This window comes from Pseudorca crassidens, chromosome 14 (assembly GCF_039906515.1).
Source record: "Pseudorca crassidens isolate mPseCra1 chromosome 14, mPseCra1.hap1, whole genome shotgun sequence".
Lineage (NCBI taxonomy): Eukaryota > Metazoa > Chordata > Mammalia > Artiodactyla > Delphinidae > Pseudorca > Pseudorca crassidens.
The window spans coordinates 33,692,573-33,711,400 of record NC_090309.1 but is presented as its reverse complement, the minus strand read 5'-3'; the positions used below and the strand labels follow the sequence as shown (position 1 = coordinate 33,711,400).

General features: G+C 41.0%; 2 protein-coding genes across 4 annotated transcripts in view; one reads left to right on the top strand and one right to left on the bottom strand.

Moving 5' to 3' along the window:
* Nucleotides 1-158: 158 nt before the first annotated feature.
* On the top strand, nucleotides 159-9,778 carry PNO1 (partner of NOB1 homolog). 2 transcript variants are annotated; one of them, XM_067704868.1, is made up of 7 exons: nucleotides 159-457; nucleotides 692-904; nucleotides 3,410-3,493; nucleotides 3,687-3,747; nucleotides 3,981-4,098; nucleotides 8,499-8,569; nucleotides 9,249-9,778. In XM_067704868.1, the coding sequence occupies exons 1-7, from the start codon at nucleotides 251-253 to the stop codon at nucleotides 9,314-9,316; spliced, it is 822 nt and encodes a 273-aa protein (XP_067560969.1). In that variant the 5' UTR covers nucleotides 159-250; the 3' UTR covers nucleotides 9,317-9,778. The 2 variants fall into 2 exon arrangements, with proteins under 2 accessions (XP_067560969.1, XP_067560970.1); XM_067704869.1 differs by having other exon boundaries at nucleotides 162-457; nucleotides 692-841.
* Nucleotides 9,779-14,143: 4,365 nt separating this feature from the next.
* Nucleotides 14,144-18,828, bottom strand: part of PPP3R1 (protein phosphatase 3 regulatory subunit B, alpha) — a 113,218-nt gene continuing 108,533 nt past the window's right edge. For both annotated transcript variants that reach the window (XM_067704865.1, XM_067704866.1), the window contains one exon: nucleotides 14,144-16,280. In XM_067704865.1, coding sequence (XP_067560966.1) covers nucleotides 16,233-16,280 — 48 coding nt within the window. In that variant the 3' untranslated portion in view covers nucleotides 14,144-16,232. The remainder of the gene's footprint in view (nucleotides 16,281-18,828) is intronic.

Genomic DNA, 18,828 nt, shown 5'->3' with positions numbered 1-18,828 from the left:
TTACAAAAATTTTGGCTGCGAGCGGCGGGGCAGAGGGCGACCATAAGAATCAGTCATATTTTTGGACAGCCCTTCCCCCTGCCCAACAAACACACACAAACTCCTGCTCCAGGTCCCCTGCCTGGGACTTCTTAGGAAAGGGGGCGGAGCCCTAGGGCTGGTTGGCGAAGGCTGGGTCCTGCGAGGCGCGCCTGCGCTGTGCAGCCCAGCACGTGTTCGAGCAGCAAGCTTCCGCTGGAGTTTCTTGAGGATGCAAACCGAGATGGAGGCACAGAGTCCCTTGGCCGAGGCCGGCTTCACCCAGGTCACCCGAAAAGGTGGCCGGCGGGCGAAGAAACGGCAGGCTGAGCAGCTGTCCGCACCGGAGGAGGGCGGGGACGCGTCCCGCATGGACACCGAGGAGGCCCGGCCTGCCAAGAGGCCCGTCTTCCCGCCCCTCTCCGGGGACGGGTTTCTGGTACTGGCGGGGACCGAGGGACAGGAACGGGGCAGGGGCCAGAGGCGGGTCAGGACGGTGGCCTCTGGGTGATGTTGAAGCTTCTTCTGGCATGAAGCTCTTAGAGAGGTGACTCTCCTGATGTTTAATTCGTCCAGTTAAAGGGGTGTTTTTGATAATCAGCTGTTGTTTCATATCTCCACCCACCCCCTATTCCTCCAGACAACTCCTGAGTTGTGTTTTGTTGTATCATAGGGTGGGAAAGAAGAAACCAGAAAAATTCCAGTCCCAGCTAACAGATATACTCCCTTAAAAGAGAACTGGATGAAGATATTTACACCTATTGTGGAGCATTTGGGACTTCAGATACGCTTTAACTTGAAATCGAGGAATATAGAAATCAGGGTGAGGATAATGTTAACTATTTTCAAATGTACTGCGGTTTCTCTTTTCTACGGGGATGAAAAGGTATGAATAGACTTTCCTTAATGAGGCTTATTTTGAATGATTTTCTTCCAGTTTTCTAATATATTTTAGTGTTTGAACCTCTCAAATGCCTTCAAAATTTGCATACAACACAATTATTAGTTGAACTCATAAGTGCGGTCTGAAATCATACTAAAATACCAGCTGTGTCTTAGAAGACTTTTAATAATGTTCTGTTTTAATTGAGAAAAGGCTTAGTAAAGAGGTTGTCATGTTTCAGAAGTATTTAAATAAGCAACCAAAGTATTTGCTGCAGTACAGGTGCTATATATTTTAGTGGTATTTTTTTGAAAAAAAAAAGTATTAAGTGTAAATTATGTATAAGTGTGTTTATTTACTTTTTCATTTGTTCATTCCATGATGTCAGTCTAGGAGTTAGACAAAAGTAGTAAACTTTGGGGTATTTTGGTTTTTTGTTTTTAATTATTTATTTATTTATATTTGGCTGTGTTGGGTCTTCGTTACTGCATGCAGACTTTCTCTAGTTGCAACGAGCGGGGACTACTCTTCGTTGCAGTGCACGGGCTTGTCACTGTGGTGGCTTCTCTTGTTGGGGAGCACGGGCTGTAGGCGCGCCGGCTTCAGTAGTTGTGGTGCATGGGCTCAGTAGTTGTGGCACACAGGCTTAGTTGCTGCGCGGCATGTGGGATCTTCCCAGACCAGGGCTCGAACCCGTGTCCCCTGCACTGGCAGGCAGATTCCTAACCACTGTGCCATCAGGGAAGCCGGGGGGGGGGGTTCAGGGTGCCAATTTTGTATCAAAATCAGTGACCAAAAGTAATTATATCTTCCTTTTTAACGATTCATTATCAGGACTGGTATAGACTCATCTCTGTTGAAGGACTAGAATAATGGAATAAAGCAGGGAGGCACTGGTCTAAATAGTTGGCAAAGTTTAAAATACAGAACTTGACAGTAGAATTCCTCTTTGTTCCCATTGGCACTTTCATTCAGGTTTGTATGGCTTTCTGCCAAAACCTCTTGTTTGCTTATAAGTGTCCTTTACCTCATTGCTTTAAACCTCCTTTCACCACTCCATCCTCTATGCCAGAGCCAGATTAATTTTCTCAGACCACACTGGTTTTATTGATATCTTGGTATCTTCAGTAATTCTGAAAGATAAAAGTTTTTGACTGAATTTGCCTTTCAAGTAGAAGTCTCATTCCCAAGTTCTCTCACCATCTCTTTGAACATTTTTCTGTCCGTCATTATGGATGGATTTGCTCTCTGAAGGCCCTCTCCTCCCTACTCCCTTTTTCTTCCTCAGTTTCATCATCTTTCAGGGTCTAGCTCAAGTTCTTTCTCCTTTACCGTCAGTCCATTTTTCAGTCTTGTCTTCAGGGCCTAAACGTTTATTGTGCTTAACTGTCTTATGAATTGCAGCACCATCAATTTGGATTCCACTGACATTTGTTGATACTGCTTTGTGCCAGACACATAGCAGTGGTTTGGCAGGCACTACGTCATTTTGGTCTTCAGGACAGCCCTATGAGGTAGATGACATACCCCATCTAACAGATGTGAGGAAACTTGCCAAGGAGTTTCTTGGCCAAGGTCATCAGTGCTAGTAGGGACTCTTCCATTCCAACCTCCTTATTTTACAAATGAGAAAACTTAAGACCTAGAGCATTCATGGGACTTGCCTAAAGTCACATATAGAATTGCGACTGGGATCTAGTTTTATATGTGCCATTACACAACCCTGTATGGCTTCAAATTTGTCAAATATGTGGTCTCCTCAACTCAATTGTGAGTGTGTGTGGGGGAGGAGAAATGATGGTTTTGGAATCAGATCTGTGTTCAAATCTTATTTTTTTACTTTTTGGTACTTGAGTTTCCTCAAATACAAAAGTATTTATCTTACTTAAATTTAGGTTGACACGAAGATTAGAGCTATAGTGTGTCAAGCACCTTTGTAGTACACATCATTTACAGGGATGGGCATTTTATGAATAGCACCTGTATCTGTGATTATGGAATAAACTCTTTGAGGGCAGGATCCCCTGCTTAAACCATTCTTGGTAATTAGTACTAGAGTTGTGGCTTTGGGAAAGAAAAATCAGCACAGGAATGATGGTTGAAGTCGGGAGATTAGATCAGGACTCCCAGGGAGACTGCATTGAAGGAGAAGAGAAGAGGACCAGCTTGGGTGGGATGGGCCGAGGATGGAGGTCCTTCAGAATGGGAGCCATTGGAGGAATCTTGCTGGTAACTCCAGAGTCAGATCAGCCTTGGAGTACAGTAAGTCATTTGACAGTCTTTGGGGGGCACTGCCCAGTTCTGGAGTTAGCAAAGTTTTGTTTTGAAAATTAAACACGGTACTTACCAAAAACTGGGTCATAGAGAATATATTGGGGAAGAGTGGTAGCGAAGGAAATTATAATAATTGGAAAGGTCAGTCCTAGTAGTTCGTTAGAATATTATCTTTTTCATTCCGAGCTATAATTTGTGCTCCGTAGCCACACCTTTTTTTTTTTTTTTAAACAGACTTGTAAAGAAACCAAAGATGTTAGCGCTCTGACAAAAGCAGCTGATTTTGTGAAAGCCTTTCTTCTTGGGTTTCAGGTAGAGGTGAGTGATTTCATGATATCTGAAATGGGGGCTTGGAAAATATGCCATATGACTGTTTTGATGGATTTGGGCTTTTTTTTGTTTTGTTTTTTAATTTGAGTGTTGTAGTTCTACAATTTATGAGAGTTAGCTTAACACTCATTCGCAGGTGCCTGAATGGAAGAGCTTCACAGTGTGTATTTCTGTATTGTAGGACGCACTTGCCCTCATTAGGTTGGATGACCTCTTCCTAGAGTCTTTTGAAATTACAGATGGTGAGTGTATGGTGGTCTTTTCATATGAACTACTGGATGGTACTTTTCTGTTGCTTTGTCTTGTACCTGAGTCTCAGCTTTCCAGTCACATCAGTTGAGTTGTGTTATTAGCAGCTTTTCAAAAATGTGTTTTATGTCTTTCAGTAGGGAAATTTGGCTAATGATTAAACTTCCCATGGAAGTGGGTGATGCTGGGATGGCTTCCCTCCTGAGGTCTTGCTTTTCTCATTTAGTTAAGCCCTTAAAGGGAGACCACCTGTCGAGGGCAATAGGAAGAATCGCTGGCAAAGGAGGAAAAACCAAATTCACCATCGAGAACGTGACACGGACGCGGATAGTTCTGGCTGATGTGTAAGTATGTGATCTTGAGAAAATTATTGTCATAATTTATAGTTGATTGTTTGCTGGTTTCAAGAAGTGATAAAGATTGTATTTTACGTATAACATAGCCACTAAATCTTTGTCAGGATATGGTTCTGGATGAATAGTTACCTACTTTGAAAACAGATTTCGTTGAGAAAATCTTAGATATTATAGCCTTTTTCTCAATTAGTAATGAAGGAAATGTTTAGAATCACTGTTAAAAGAAATTATATGACAGGTGAAGATTGAAATAGTATCTCAGGAGAATCTATTAAATCAGTAGAGGAGAGCAAGGAGTAGGTGTGTTGAATGCCATCGTGAGACTTTCCTTTAAAAAAGAAAAACATAAATGTATATACACACACATGCACGTATATATAAAGGCCTTTCATAAAAGGAAGGTGACCATTGCACATTGTGGGAAAAACTAGAGAGCAGTTATATGTGAACATCAATAAGATGATACAGGCTTAAAATAAGGGTGCAGGAAGTCAAGCTGGGATTACCCTTCCCTGCCGGAGGTTGAAGCCGCTCTGTTGCCAGTTTGGGGTTACTGGCAGATGGCGCAGAGATTATATAATGCCGTGAAGTTGGGAAACGAAGCAGTTGACTGAGAGGAGGAGGGACCTGCCTACTGCTAAATCCAGAAATAATTTTATTTAAAATCATCTCATCTTTGCTCTGAACCAAAGTACTCACCATTATTTTCGAATCTGAATTTTAGACTATTTTTTATACTGTAAATAGAAAACTGTTAACACTATATTGGTGGCCCTGTTTACCTGAAGACAGGTGTGTTATAATTTTGACCTTTTATGACTTAAGCCTGGAGTTGGGACCACGGAGCCATGGGAAAAACTCTTTTGAACTAGAAATTTCAAAAATTGAAATGTTTACCACACTTTAAAATATCATAAACAGCCCTAAAAGTTTTTGTTAATTTAGAAATTTTAAAATAACTGATTTGCTAGTCCAATTATGGTTAACGCATCATATTAAGTTTATAATTTATAAATGTATCAGTGTATTTCTAAGGGTTAACTTAAAATTTACTCATTGAACTAATTTTTTAAACAGCTGTATTACAGTGTGGTTTACATACAATTAAAGTCACCTGTTTTAGGTATGTAATTCAATGGGTTTTTGGCAAATACTCTGCAGTCCTGTGATCCCACTGTGCTCATTTCCATCAACCCAAAAGTTCCTTGTGCATCTTTGCAGCCCCTCCCAATTCCCAGGCAATCACTCATCTCATTTCTGTCACTATGGTTTTGCCTTTTCTCGAAATTCATATGGGTGGAAATACACAATATGTAGTCTTTGATACATGGCTTCTTTTAATTAGCATGTTGTTTCAAGTTTCTCCATTTTGTTGGGGGTTAGTAGTAGGTTTTTTTTCAGTGCCAACTACTGGCAAAGAAATGTACTGTCTTGCAGTTTTTGCTGTAAATAGGCTAATTGGAATCCACATGTTCAACAATTTATATTAGTTGTGATACAGCCATAAGATAGACTGTTATGTACCCATAAATGTTATTTTTGATGAGTTGCTGAAAACCTGGCAAAGATCACAGTAGGATGTGAACAAAATATAAAACTGAAAACCATTTGTTCCAGATACATTCAGGATATCAAATGGGAAAGAATGTGACCTATATGTCCTGGGACCTGTATGCCATTCCAACCACTGCCCCATTGCTTTGGTTGTTTTAGCAGCAAAATTACTCACACTGTATGTATCCTTGCTTCTGTATCTCCTCATCTTTCATGCTGTACTTCACAGAATTTTGTTTTTATCGAAGTTACACATACACATACTTTAAAATAATTCCTCCTGTCTGCTTCCATTTCCCCCTCCTCTGAGGGAGGAAATTTCAAGTCTTCAAGTTCAGCTAGCTGACTTGTAAAAATTATTTTTCCTCTGTATTTCCAAATATCTTTGTATAGCAGCTTAATTTTTCCCCCTCAGATTCACTGTTGCTTTTCTCCTGTGAAAGATGAAGATTCCTCTTTTGGACTTCCCCACCTCCGCCCACATGCTCAACCTTTCCAGCGCTCCCGTTTGCTTGCCCCTCCCTTTACACTGTGGGTTTGGTTCGACTCAAGCTCAGTATTACCTGAGCATGAAATCGGTGCTCAGGGTATTAACAGCTGAGCCAGGTGGTGTACTGTGGTTACTTTATCTGTCCTCTGCAACTTTGTTGTCACATGAAGAAATAATTCTTATGTTTCTGTGTGCTTTCTCAATATTTCAGTGTACTAATTGAATAGAAAGCCATACATTGTCTGTATCTCCGCTTGGTGGACTCAGATGCATCAGACATTTTAGAAATCTCTCCTGGAACCTTCTGTTCCAGAAGCACTGCTACCCTCTGCCTGGCACACAGTTGCCATCCCGGCTCCTTCTTTCACCATTGCCCCTTTGGTGTTTGAATCCCTTGGTTCTTGGATTCTTTGTCCTGCGTCCTCCTTGTTTTGGTGGTAGGTAGTCCTGGAGCTTGCTTAGCACAGGAAGGACATTTTGTGAGACCTGGTTGGGAAGATGTCTTCTATTCTGGCCGAGTATACAAATCTGTTGTAAATCATTCTCATTCAGAATTCCTTCCTGCAACTTCATCTTCTAATCCTTCTATTCAGTTTTCTTAACATCCTGTTGTCAATTCATGAGTGCCTGGTTTGGGGGTTTGGGGGTTTATTTTGGTTTGTTTTTCTTCTTTTCTCCCTAGAGTTTCTGTTTCTGTACTGCTTTATTCCGCTTGCTGGTTGTGCCTTCTACTCTTTTGCACTGGGTGCTTTCCTCGGATTCTGGTTCCTCAGTGTGGGCGTCATATGTTAAGGGTGGGGCCGTAAGGAGCAGACTAGAAACCTGGGCTCGGGATGCCTGTGGGTGGGCTAGGGGCGGGGGGCTGGTGGCCTGTAGGCTTCACTTAGGATGATTGCCAGCCTGTTTCTTTGGGGAAGCCCTGATGTCAGTATCTTTAGTCTTTCCCAATGAGCAGGCCAGGCTCCCCAGAGAAGTATTCTCCAGTCTCTCTGCTGACAGACTCTGGGAGCCCAGTCACGAAGACAGTTGGAAGTCTCGCGGCTCATCGTGCAGACGTTTGCTTGACATTGCCCCTGTTTTCGTCATGGTGCTCCTACTTCCACTGTGCCTCGTGCCCCTGGTCCAGCCCCCAGGGCTTTCACCTTCTGCAGTGAGCAGCCCCACCCCTTAATTTTACCAGAGTTACAGAGGGGTAGTAAGGTGGTTGCCTGGTTGCCCAGAGTGGGGAAGGAAACCTGGGGATCATCCTGAACAGACTTAACTGATTCTCTTGTTTTTAGCCTCGTTTTTACCCCAATTTCAGAAATGCCTGAGCCTTTGGAAGGGAGAGGGTTCTGTTTGACGTCCCCCCTGAAGATTTTGGTGTCAGTTTACTAAGTTTACTGATATTTTGGAAGATGGGCTCAGAAAAGCAAAATGCTATGTTCTCAGTCTAATTCGAACTATTTGGCAAGGAATGCCCAGTAAAAAGGTCTGGATGATCTCCAGAGAGTAGTGAAGAAATTTAGAGAATCTTAAATCTTTTTTCTTTCTTTTAATTTATTTTTATTTATTTATATTTGGCTGTGTTGGGTCTTCGTTGCCGCGTGCAGGCTTTCTCTAGTTGCAGCAAACGGGCTTCTCATTGCGGTGGCTTCTCTTGTTGTGGAGCACGGGCTTTAGGCACATGGGCTTAGTAGTTGTGGCTCGTGGGCTCTAGAGCGCAGGAGTTGTGGCGCACAGGCTTAGTTGCTCTGCAGCATGTGGGATCCTCCCGGAGCAGGGCTCGAACCCATGTTCCCTGCAGTGGCAGGCGAATTCTTAACCACTGCGCCACCAGGGAAGTCCCTAAGTAATCTTCAGAAAGCTTTGCAGTTAAAATACAAATATGTTTTAACTAAGTACAGTATTACCTGCATCTGGGTACTTTAATATTCCCAGCTCTGCCAGTGCGTCATCTCGGACAGGTGTTTTGATTTCTCACTAACTTGTTTCCTCGTATGTAAAGTGGGAATAGCTTCTGCCTGATAAAGCTCATGCAAGGATTAAATGAGAACATGTATGTAAAGCCCTAGCGTATTGGAGAGCACTCAGTGGATAGGAGCCATTATTCACCAAGGGTCTTAAAGAACTGAGTTGTTTTTTAATTTTTTATGTCTTTCCCTCATAATTTTTTACTGGGATGTAATGCACTTATCATTCCCCTTCAGAGTGGTTTTCGGTATACTTACAGAGTTGTGCGGCCATCACCACCACCTTTATTTAGGCATCTGTATCTATCATGAGTGTCCAGAGTTTCTGGATCATGGGACTTCGTTAAGGAAATGCTTTTTGTTGCTAACCTGTCTCACTTTATCTCTTGCAGGAAAGTTCACATCCTTGGTTCTTTCCAAAACATCAAGATGGCAAGAACTGCTATCTGCAACCTCATCCTGGGTAACAGCAGTTTCTTCCTATGTTGTCTTCTCTGAAGGAAAAGAACAGGGAATTTAGGAACTCAGATCCCATTTGCAGGTCACTTTAGGGTCAGGGTGATGATAAAGGTAGCAAGCAGAAACTCTTGGGGGCTGGCAAATGTGGGCCCAGAGAGAAAGCAGGAATCTTTTTGCTTGGATTCCATCTGCAAACCCGAGAGAAAGGGTTTATTGGATTACATTGCTTACATCGTCGCCGCGTCCCCTGATGAGGTGCGCTAGGGAGCCCTTCCAGAATAGCAGGTAGCATTGTTTTAGGTTCAGCCAAAGGGGAGCTGCTGAGCAGCATCAGTCAGTCATCTTAATTGATTGACTTAGTCCCATTTTCAAACCACATGCGGTCAGAGCCATGGGTTGTAGCGCGTGCTCGAGAAATGTGTGGGATCCACCGCGGTGCCCAGGTCAGTTGTGCCCAGGTCTGACTGGCTGCTTTTCAAAACGTTTTGACAACTCGGAGTCTTTGGCTGTTAGGATTTAAAATGTGCTTTGGAGAATATTTATGTGGTTTCCTTTATGGTTCTTTTGTCGATTTAAGGTAGATCCAGCGGAAAATGTCCCTGTCCTTTGTAGAGTTGCAGACCATTTTCCATGTAGCATCTATATGTATACGTGTGGATAATCTTTTTTATTTTCTCCTGCAGGAAATCCTCCATCAAAGGTTTATGGCAATATCCGTGCTGTGGCTAGCAGAGCGGCAGACCGATTCTGATTTCAAATCAGAGACTTTTTACCTTGTCTTTGAATTCTAGAGAAAATGCCTTTCCCCTCTACAAGTGGTCACCAGACACCATGTGAAGAACTTTTCAGTCGTGGATACCATTATTTATACTAGCACATTAAGTATAATTTATTTTTTCCGTTTTAAATCACATATCGATTTGCATAGTTTATAATCCTCTCATTTGGAGGGAAACTTATTTAAAAAAACAGTTCTATATTAGCTTCCAAGTTTTTTGTTTATAAATTTATAAAAAGTTATTTCTTCTCTATGAGTTGTAATTAAAAGAATTATCTCAGAAAACCTCTCTTGACTTGTGACCCTTAATACTGGATGGTGTGTGAATATTTTAGACCCAGGTCATAGCAGCAGTTTGGATATACTCTGTGGACCAAGGAAGGCTAATATTTGTACCTATTTTTGCAGTTTGTAAAATTAAAGATTACATCACAAGGTTGATGTGAGGAAGTTGTTTTATTTTTTAAATAAGTGTTTAATGAAAGCAGTCAGACCTTACCAGTGTTTGGGTGTACTTCTTCTAAGTAGTAAAGGTGAAATATGATAAAAGAATATTTTTACCCCTAAGAAAACTACTATATTCTGCAAATGTAATAGATTGTTTTAACAGGTGTCTGCCTAAATGTTCTGATTTATATTATGCATTTTTTTAATGAAAGGAACCTACTTCATTAAACTGATGTTATTCTCTTGTACATTTCTGCAACCCTTGACCAAAACTTTAATGATAGGAGTATTAGAAAGTACATGTAAGAACTAGAAAAAGTGTTGTTTTAAAGTATTGCTATTAAGCTTTCTATTAGTTACATGTGCCACTATCCCAAACTATTTTGTACATTGCATTGGGATTAGATATACTTAATATTACAGTGGGAATCCAGTGGGAAATTGCTGGAAATGTCCCAGCAGTAATTTTTTTATCCTTTGGCAACACAACAGCATGGAGAGTGTATGTGTATGTTGATATCATTTTACTCACATCCTTTTGAAAAGGAATTTGTCGGGACTGCCTTATTCTGGAGCCTGCAAAGGCTTCAGGAGGTACTTGCCTACCCGCCACGCTTTGTCCGGGAAGTTATATGCAAAATTGTGAGTGCTTAGGGTGTACTTTTCTAAGGAATGGGTCCACAGTTTTAATCAGGTTTCCAAAGCGCTTGGCTGAGATGAACCATCGCTACGTAACCATAAATATTTTGTGCTGATTCTTAAAGAGCATCATTTTGATTGGAAAAACACGGGTTTTCTATGTTAAAGTGAAGTAATCTTCTGGTATTTACTTCCTTTTGAAGATTTCTTATGTAGTTAGAACTATCAGTAATATAAGAGCAAATATATTTCTTGGGCAGTTGCTAAAATTTGGGATACTGAACTTTTACCGTCTTGAGTTTTGGGCCTCTCCCTGGGCAAACATCCCCAACCCCCAGGGAATCAGCACTGCTTGGGGCTTGAAAGGGAAACAAAATGTTAGAGGAAACCCAGCTAATTCCTGGAATGGAATAATGAAGAAAAAATAGAGGTAATAAATCTGACTATATCACAGTGGTAGTTGCAGTGGGAGTTAATCTTGACCTGGATCAAATCACTTCTTCAAATTCTTCTCTAAGGCCTGGACATGAAATCTAATAACCAAAAACCTCAGCAATGCTTATCCGTATTTCTGTGGCGTCTGTCATGCTAACCTGTGATTATTTTAGTGTCTGCCTCCCACCCTAAAGCCTCCGATCTTTAGATTCTCAGTATCTAGTACAATTTCGGACACATCATGTAACAGTTTATTAACATATTAATTGCTACTTGGCTGGGGAATGGGCATGAAAGAGGAGTATTTTCTTAGATATTCAGTGGCCGGTAAGGGAAGAGAACTTGTTTCCTCCTAGTCGTTCCAGAAGATTTGGACTCCAATTCTCATCCTATCTAGAGAAGAAAGCTCATGTTCATTGAGCATCTGGGAAAGAGACCTGATTTTCCTGATTCCAGAACCATGGGACAGCATGCTTAATGTTAGATTATTGAGTACACGGTGACAGTGTACATAACCATCCTACAGCTTGCAAAATGCTTGGATTATACAAATGTTAATTACTCATTTGGTGAAAGAAATCATTCAGAGACACCAGTAATCTGAAGGAGGTTTGGGAGCAAACCTGAGCAAGGACTCGCTAATTTGATCTGGCTAGCTGATAAATTTATAATGCCCAAGGTTAGTAAAAGGTGGAAGTGGCAGTGGACTTTAGCTTAAAATGTGAGCTAATTTAATGAGTGATTTTTGAGCATGTGGGAATTTCTGAAGACTAAGAATTGTTTGAAGAACTTCCCTGGTGGTGCAGTGGTTTAAGAATCCGCCTGCCAATGCAGGGGACACTGGTTCGAGCCCTGGTCCGGGAAGAGCCCACATGCCGCACAGCAACTAAGCCAGTGCGCCACAGCCACTGAGCCTGTGCTGTAGAGCCCGTGCGCCACAACTACTGAAGCCCGCACGCCTAGAGCCCATGCTCCGCAGTAAGAGAAGCCTGCACACCGCAGCTAGAGAGAGCCCACGTGCAGCAGCGAAGACCCAATGCAGACAAAACAAAAATCCATTCTATAAAACAAAAATTGTTTCAAGACATATATGAGCTTGAACAGCATTTCTTTCTAAGTCCTGGAAAGTATCCAGAAAGATTTCTACCATCTTGTCTACTCTTTCTTTTAAACTGTGGTAAAATAGACATGATTCACCATTCTAGCCATTTTGAACTGTACCGCTCAGTGACACTAAGTACGTTCTCATGCAACCATCATCCACCATTTCCAGAACTTTTATCTTCCCCATCTGACAGTGTACCCATTCAACACTAACTCTACCTCCCCCTCCTCCTGGCCCTTGGGAACCACCATTCTACTTTCTGTCTCTATGAGCTTGACAACTCCAGGAACTTATATAAAAAACACAGTATTGGGCTTCCCTGGTGGCACAGTGGTTGAGAGTCCGCCTGCAGATGCAGGGGACACGGGTTCGTGCCCCGGTCCGGGAAGATCCCACATGCCGCGGAGCTGGGCCCGTGAGCCATGGCCGCTGAGCCTGCGCGTCTGGAGCCTGTGTTCCGCAACGGGAAAGGCCACAACAGTGAGGCCCGCGTACCGCAAAAACCCCCCCAAAAAACAGTATTTGTTCTTTTGTGACCGGCTCTTTTTTCTTAGCATGTCTTCAAAGTTCATGTGTGTTACAGCATGTGTCAAAATTTCCTTTTATGGCTGAGTAACATCCCATTGTATGTATATACCACATTTTGATTATCCATCTGTCATGGATGTTTTGGTTGCTTTCAAGTTTTGGCTACTGTGAATAATGCCGCTATGAACACGGGTGTGCCAACACTTCTAGTCCCTACTGTCACTTCTCTTGGGCAAGTATCCAGAAGTGGAATTTCTGGGTCATATGGTAAATCTGTGTTTAATTTGAGGAACCATTATACCATTTTTCCACAATGACTACACCATTTGATATCCACACCAGCAATGCACAACAAGCCTTCCAGCTGCTTCATATCCTTACCAACGCTTTTATTTGGCTGATGGCAGTGCTGACGGGCCTGAAGTGGTATCTTGTTTTAGTTTGCATCTCCATAATGACTAGTGATACTGAGCATCTTTTCACGTGGTGGTGGCAATTTGTGTATCCTTCTGGAGAAATACCTCTTCGCGTCCTTTTGCCCACTTTTTAATCAGGTGGTTTTTGAGTCGTAGTCTTGACATATTCTAGATAGCAATCTCTTAGCAGATACACGATTTACAAATGTTTTCTCCCATTCTGTGCATTGCTGTTTCACTTCGTCATCTTTTCTACTCTTAAGACCATTAGAACTAGGTAAAGAAAGGGAGACCTAGGGTTTAAAATGTTAACTATTGGTTTAGGCCTAACTAACCTATACTCCTAGTTCAAAGAGCCAAGGAATCCAGTGCACAGTATCTCATAACTAGTGCATGCCTGACAATATGGGTGTTTTGGGTATAAAACACCGAGAGCCCATAATTCACGTGGGCCAGGTACATCATTTCCCGTCACAAGAACCTCAAGTGCTTATTACAGCGCAGGCATGGCGTGGGAACCCTCCAGAGTTGCTGAATGAATAAAAGTCTCAAAATTATACTAATGCTTACCTTTTATGAAGTGAGAAAGTAGTGGATAGAATTTAACATCACAACCTGTAGAAACAAGGTGTCTCCTATTACCTAATTCATTGATTACGTATTCATTAAACACTAAGAACTAGGCAGAATCTAGACAACCAGGTCTATCAGTGAACAAGGGACAGAAATCCCTGCCCTTGGGGAGCTTTCATTCGTGTCATTTCCATAACCGGGGAAGACAAATACAAAATGCTTAAGTGAATCATGTCAGAAGAGGTTAAATGCTATGGAAGAAAACAGTGGGGTAAAGGAGAATCAGGTGTATTAGTGTGTTTAAATGGTGGCCAGGAGAGTTCCTGTTGAACCAGGACACGGCTGAAACCCTTGGAAGCATTCCCTGTGGGTAGCCTGGGGGGTGAAGAGACGGTGCACAGGCCTACAGAGGAAGCACGCCAAAGGCTTGGGGAAGCACGGAGGCAAAGGAGGCTGGAAGCAGAGGGAGGGTGACACACCGGGTTCTGCAGGTCACTGTGATGACTTGTGTTTTCACCCAGTGACAGAGCAGACTTACTTATGGCTCATAGTCAAAGATCAAATGTCAACTTACTAGAGTTTTTAAAAAATCTGAAAGAGTGAAAAAAGACTATCCAACGGCCGGGAAAGCCTGAAGACCACTGTGAATACACTCAATCAAGTTTCAAATATTTTATTTTCTTATTCATACAGTATGAAGTTTTCTAAAGATCCCACAACATGATGTTTCATGCAGAAGAAAAACTAAACATTCAACATAAACCATCCCTCCCCACCCACCCACGCACGCTAAAAAAAAAAAAAAAGAAAAAGAAAAAGAAAAAACCCTCAGTCCCCAGTAAGGAAATAATGTTTGCACTATTTTTCTGTAATGCCAGCCAAGATATGCACAAGCAAGAGAAATAGAAAGCATTTGCTAAAATATTTGTAACAAATACTTATGTACAAAAAATTCACAAAAGACTAGTTCCCCCCCTTGAAGCAGAGCACATGGCAGTTGACACTGGAACAGATCAAACCACTGGCTGGGATTATAAGCCACGTACTGATCCAGAGGAAGAAAGTTACATGTAGTGGAGATTTTCAGTTTGAACATTAACATTTCCAAAGTTTGGCAACATTATGTTTTAAAATTATGCAAATTATGTAAACAAGAGGTACATACTTTAAATCGATCTACATGCAAAACTCCATGTCATGCAAGGACACCAAGCACCGGGATTTCTCTCACAGACAGAGCCCATGGCGTGCAGCACTCAGCTGAAGGAACAGCGATGGCAGGCGGGTGTGCCCAAATTAAGATTCTTTCCTCTTGATTCAACCTGCCTTTTCCCACTCATGATTATAAAACCAGTTTTCTAGAAAAACTATATAGGGAAAGACTACAGTCCTACAAAGCTAACCAGAATGTCTTCTTCCAGCCAATAGTACCTTTGCAGAAAAGGGAAGGGATAATATCAAGTGGTGGAACATGGTAAACTACTTTTATATCACACAAATTTATTAAGTTACCTGTTACGTATGTGGGCAAATCAAGAACACCATTATGCACTCTCTATGCCTTGTGGTAAAGAAATTTAAGAGGTATAAGTTTGGATATAATTTTGCTCTTCTGTGGCATATAGATTAGTAAGGTTTCTCCCATGTAAGTCATAAATAAGTATATGTGGGTGTAGAGATACACACATGCACATTAAATATCACCAGTTTTAGATTAGCTGCAAGTCTTTTGAAACAGAGAAAGGAAATTTATGGTTTAAACGTAAGCTTAATGACAATTTACCACCCATGTAATGAAACAAATAAACGGATATCCTAAGCAGTTACATGATTATTTCAGGAACTCTTCAATAAGTCATGTCCGAGATAAATCAGGATTGCCTCAGATAGCTTCTGTCCTTTGCGAATAAAATCACAACAAACTGACACTTACTCAGGGACATCTAGTGAATGTAATGGCTCCTAGTTATGAAGTAACAGAATGAGGTGGCCATAAGCTCTGTGCTGTTGCTATATGAACACAAGAGCAGCAGCGCTGAACTATACTTTCTGCTCAAGCAGAGACGTCGTCAAAGCTGCGCAGCAATGAGACACAGTCCCTGGAAATATATCACAGGTATAAATAAAGTCACAAACTCCTTTGTTACAAAAATGTAATCAAGGTAAATAATAAGATGTTAACAAATGCTTTGTCAATCTCTCAAAAGAGAAAGGGCAGGACAAGGAAAATAGCTGGCCTAACACCTGGCTCAAATTGTACAATCTTCAATCTATATATAAAACTGTGTGAAATAAAAGTAAGGATGTTGAATGTTCTGCTTGGCACTTTTGTACTCTATCATTTTGCTTCTGAATCAAGTATATTAAATTAAAGCCAACCTACTACACATATAGAAAGCTACATATATCTATATATAAATATTTACATATGTATATATAGATACTTTCTTGTTATAAAAGATGAAGAAAAATAAATTAAAAAGCCAACCCCTTCCCTTTCTTCACCACATTGATATGCTCTTTTCATGCTGCTGTCCTTCAGCTTTAAAGTGCTACACTGAGTTATTGAGAGAACAAGAGTTCAATAACACTTAGTTGGCTTCATGAGGCTCATGTTGGAAAATGTGGCTTCACAGAGAAAAATACTTCCATTTAAATACACAGAGAGCATTGCTGGACGTCTTGAGCAGATCTTCAGAGATGGAGAAGAAAGCAAAAGTGTTGGGTGGTACTCTTTACAGAAGAGTCACACGTCTACCACCATCTTTTTGTGAATATCGAGGCCGCCTACAACCTGCAACAGAGAGAACAAATCAAACTTGACCAGGTTCGACGGACTCCCTTGTACTAGTCTAACCACCTTACCAAAACTACAGCTTAAAAAACATACTACTTTAGCCATTTCCAGAAGCTGTTGTTTTTAAAAACCTGCATTGTCTTTTGTTAGAACTTTCGTGGCTTCCTTCTCCTAGGATAACATTTTCTTGTGTTCTAGCACTAGGGCTGGCAAATTTTTCTGTAAAGGGCTAGGCAGTAAATATTTCAAGCTCTGTTGGCCATGTATAGTTTCTCTTGAATTCTCTTCTCCCATTTTTTTTTTTAAACACCACTTTAAAATGAAAAAACTTTTTTAGTTCAAAAACATACAAAACAGGCCACATGCAGGATTTGGCCCACTCTTTCGTCTGTCGTTTCGACATGGCCTTTAGTAGTTTAATATTAAATGATAACCAGATGTTACCATAAAAACTGTCAGAAACCAAATGCAGGCTTCACTGTCAGTCTGTTCTACAATATATCAAAAAGTAATAAATGAATAAAATTTTCTGCACATTACTTTCCCATGGAGTCAAATACTTGTAAAGTTGTTACAGACACCTCAGTGAATACTGACATGGCCATGTGAAGTGCAATTACCTGTATTATTATTTGGGGCATAAGTTTTATTAAGTATAACCTATATAAAGAAAGTAAACCATAAATGTTCACAGCCTGATGAATTTTCAGAGCGAACACCCAAGTAAACAGCAGCCAGGGAGGGCATCACTGGGGCTCTTCCGTGGCCCCCTTCCCGCACTGGCCACCTCCCTCCTCCCAAGCCACCGCCCGCCAGAGGTGGTCACTATCATGATTTAACACCATAGGTTACTCTGGTCTGCTTTTATACATTTTATAAATGAAATCTTTTGTGTCTGGCTTGTTTCACTCAGCGTTGTTTGTGAGATTCATCCGTGTTGTTCTGCATAGCTACATCTGTATTATTTTTAAACCTTAAAAATTTTTTTTTGAAAAAGAAAGCTTAAACAGCCAGCTAGTTCTACAACTTCTGTTATGAAAACAGCAGTTTGCTATCCTGCCCTCAAATTTCTTTTTACTTAGAGGCAATCATTTAGAATTTTCAGCTGATTCTCAGTATTTACCTATAGGTGTCCAAATAACACCCCTACATTGCTTTTTCTTGGATTCAAAGTTTTAGGCATCATCCACTGACTTCCCACCACAGAAGATGAAGATTATACTTTCACACACACCTCTCCCTTCTGTCTCCTACCACATATACTTCCCACCTCTCCCACGCTTCAAAAAATTGTATCTTTTTTTTGATTAGGCAGAAATTCAGCATTTTATTTATGACTATATAGAATACTACTTACAGCAGAAGAGAATTGTGTACTATAGTTACTTTTTCTTTCCTGCACATTTGTTTTGCTACAGTTAATAACTGATCTTTTTCTTTGCCAGGTGTTCTATGTATTTATCATTAATTCAACCCTAAACTTTGTTCTAAACGCACTTAAATATATTATGTAATTCTATCAATTTTACTGTCTTGAAATCACTCCCAGAGCTTTCCAACCTGCTCCCATCCAGGCCTGTCATCTATGGATCCTCCTTCACCATCATCCTAGAGATTTCCTTCTTTCATGTTGGACCTTCTGCTTCCTGGATCCCACATTGTCTTCTTTTTATGATTTATAACCTTTTTATAGTGGGAGCACATCCTCTAGTAGTTTCCCAGAAAGGGAGGCCTTGCATACCTAAAATGTCTTTATTTCCACCACCTAGTTTGAGTTTACTGAGAGTTCTCACTTGAAAATAACTGTCCCTCAAAATTGTGAAGGCAATGCTTCCATTGCCTTCCAGTTGCCAACTCTGCTGAGAAATTTGCCACCATTATGATTCTTTGTATGACACCCTTCCCCTACCCCTCTACTTTAGCTCTTTGGAAGTTTGTAGAACCATCTGTTTGTTTTAAAATTTCATGACAATGTGCCTAGGCCCACATTTTTATATACTATGCTGGGTACTCAGTAAGTCTTTTTGGTCAAAGAAGCTCATTACTTTTGATTCTGACATATTTTCTTGATTCATTTTTGACATTTCCTTCCTTGCATTTTCTTTCTGGACCCCTAGCATCTGGGTGTTAGACCTCCTAGAATCTACTTCAAAGTTTAAATGTCCGAGAGCTCTTTTATATATTCTCCAATTTTTGTTTCAAAAATCCAATATATTATATCCCTGAGGATAACCATGACAGATTTTTGTTCTACTTTGAAAGTTGTCACTGGCCTTGCATAGCCTGCTTCTCCAAGCTTCTTTTTCAGGTGTTATCTCATCTCTATAATCCATTTTAGAGGCTTTCCTTGAATGTCTGGTGATCCATGGCTCTCTGCTCCTGTGGAAAGGGCACTAGAGCCTCCACATACAAAGTGGGGCTGTTGACTGTGGCCTGCGCTTTGAGTGATCAGTTAAGACCATTTCTGGAGATCAGATTTCCCAAAGAGGGCTGTCCCACCTCTTGCCTGGAGGGTACAAGTCTAGCTGCCAGGGAATCAGGTTAG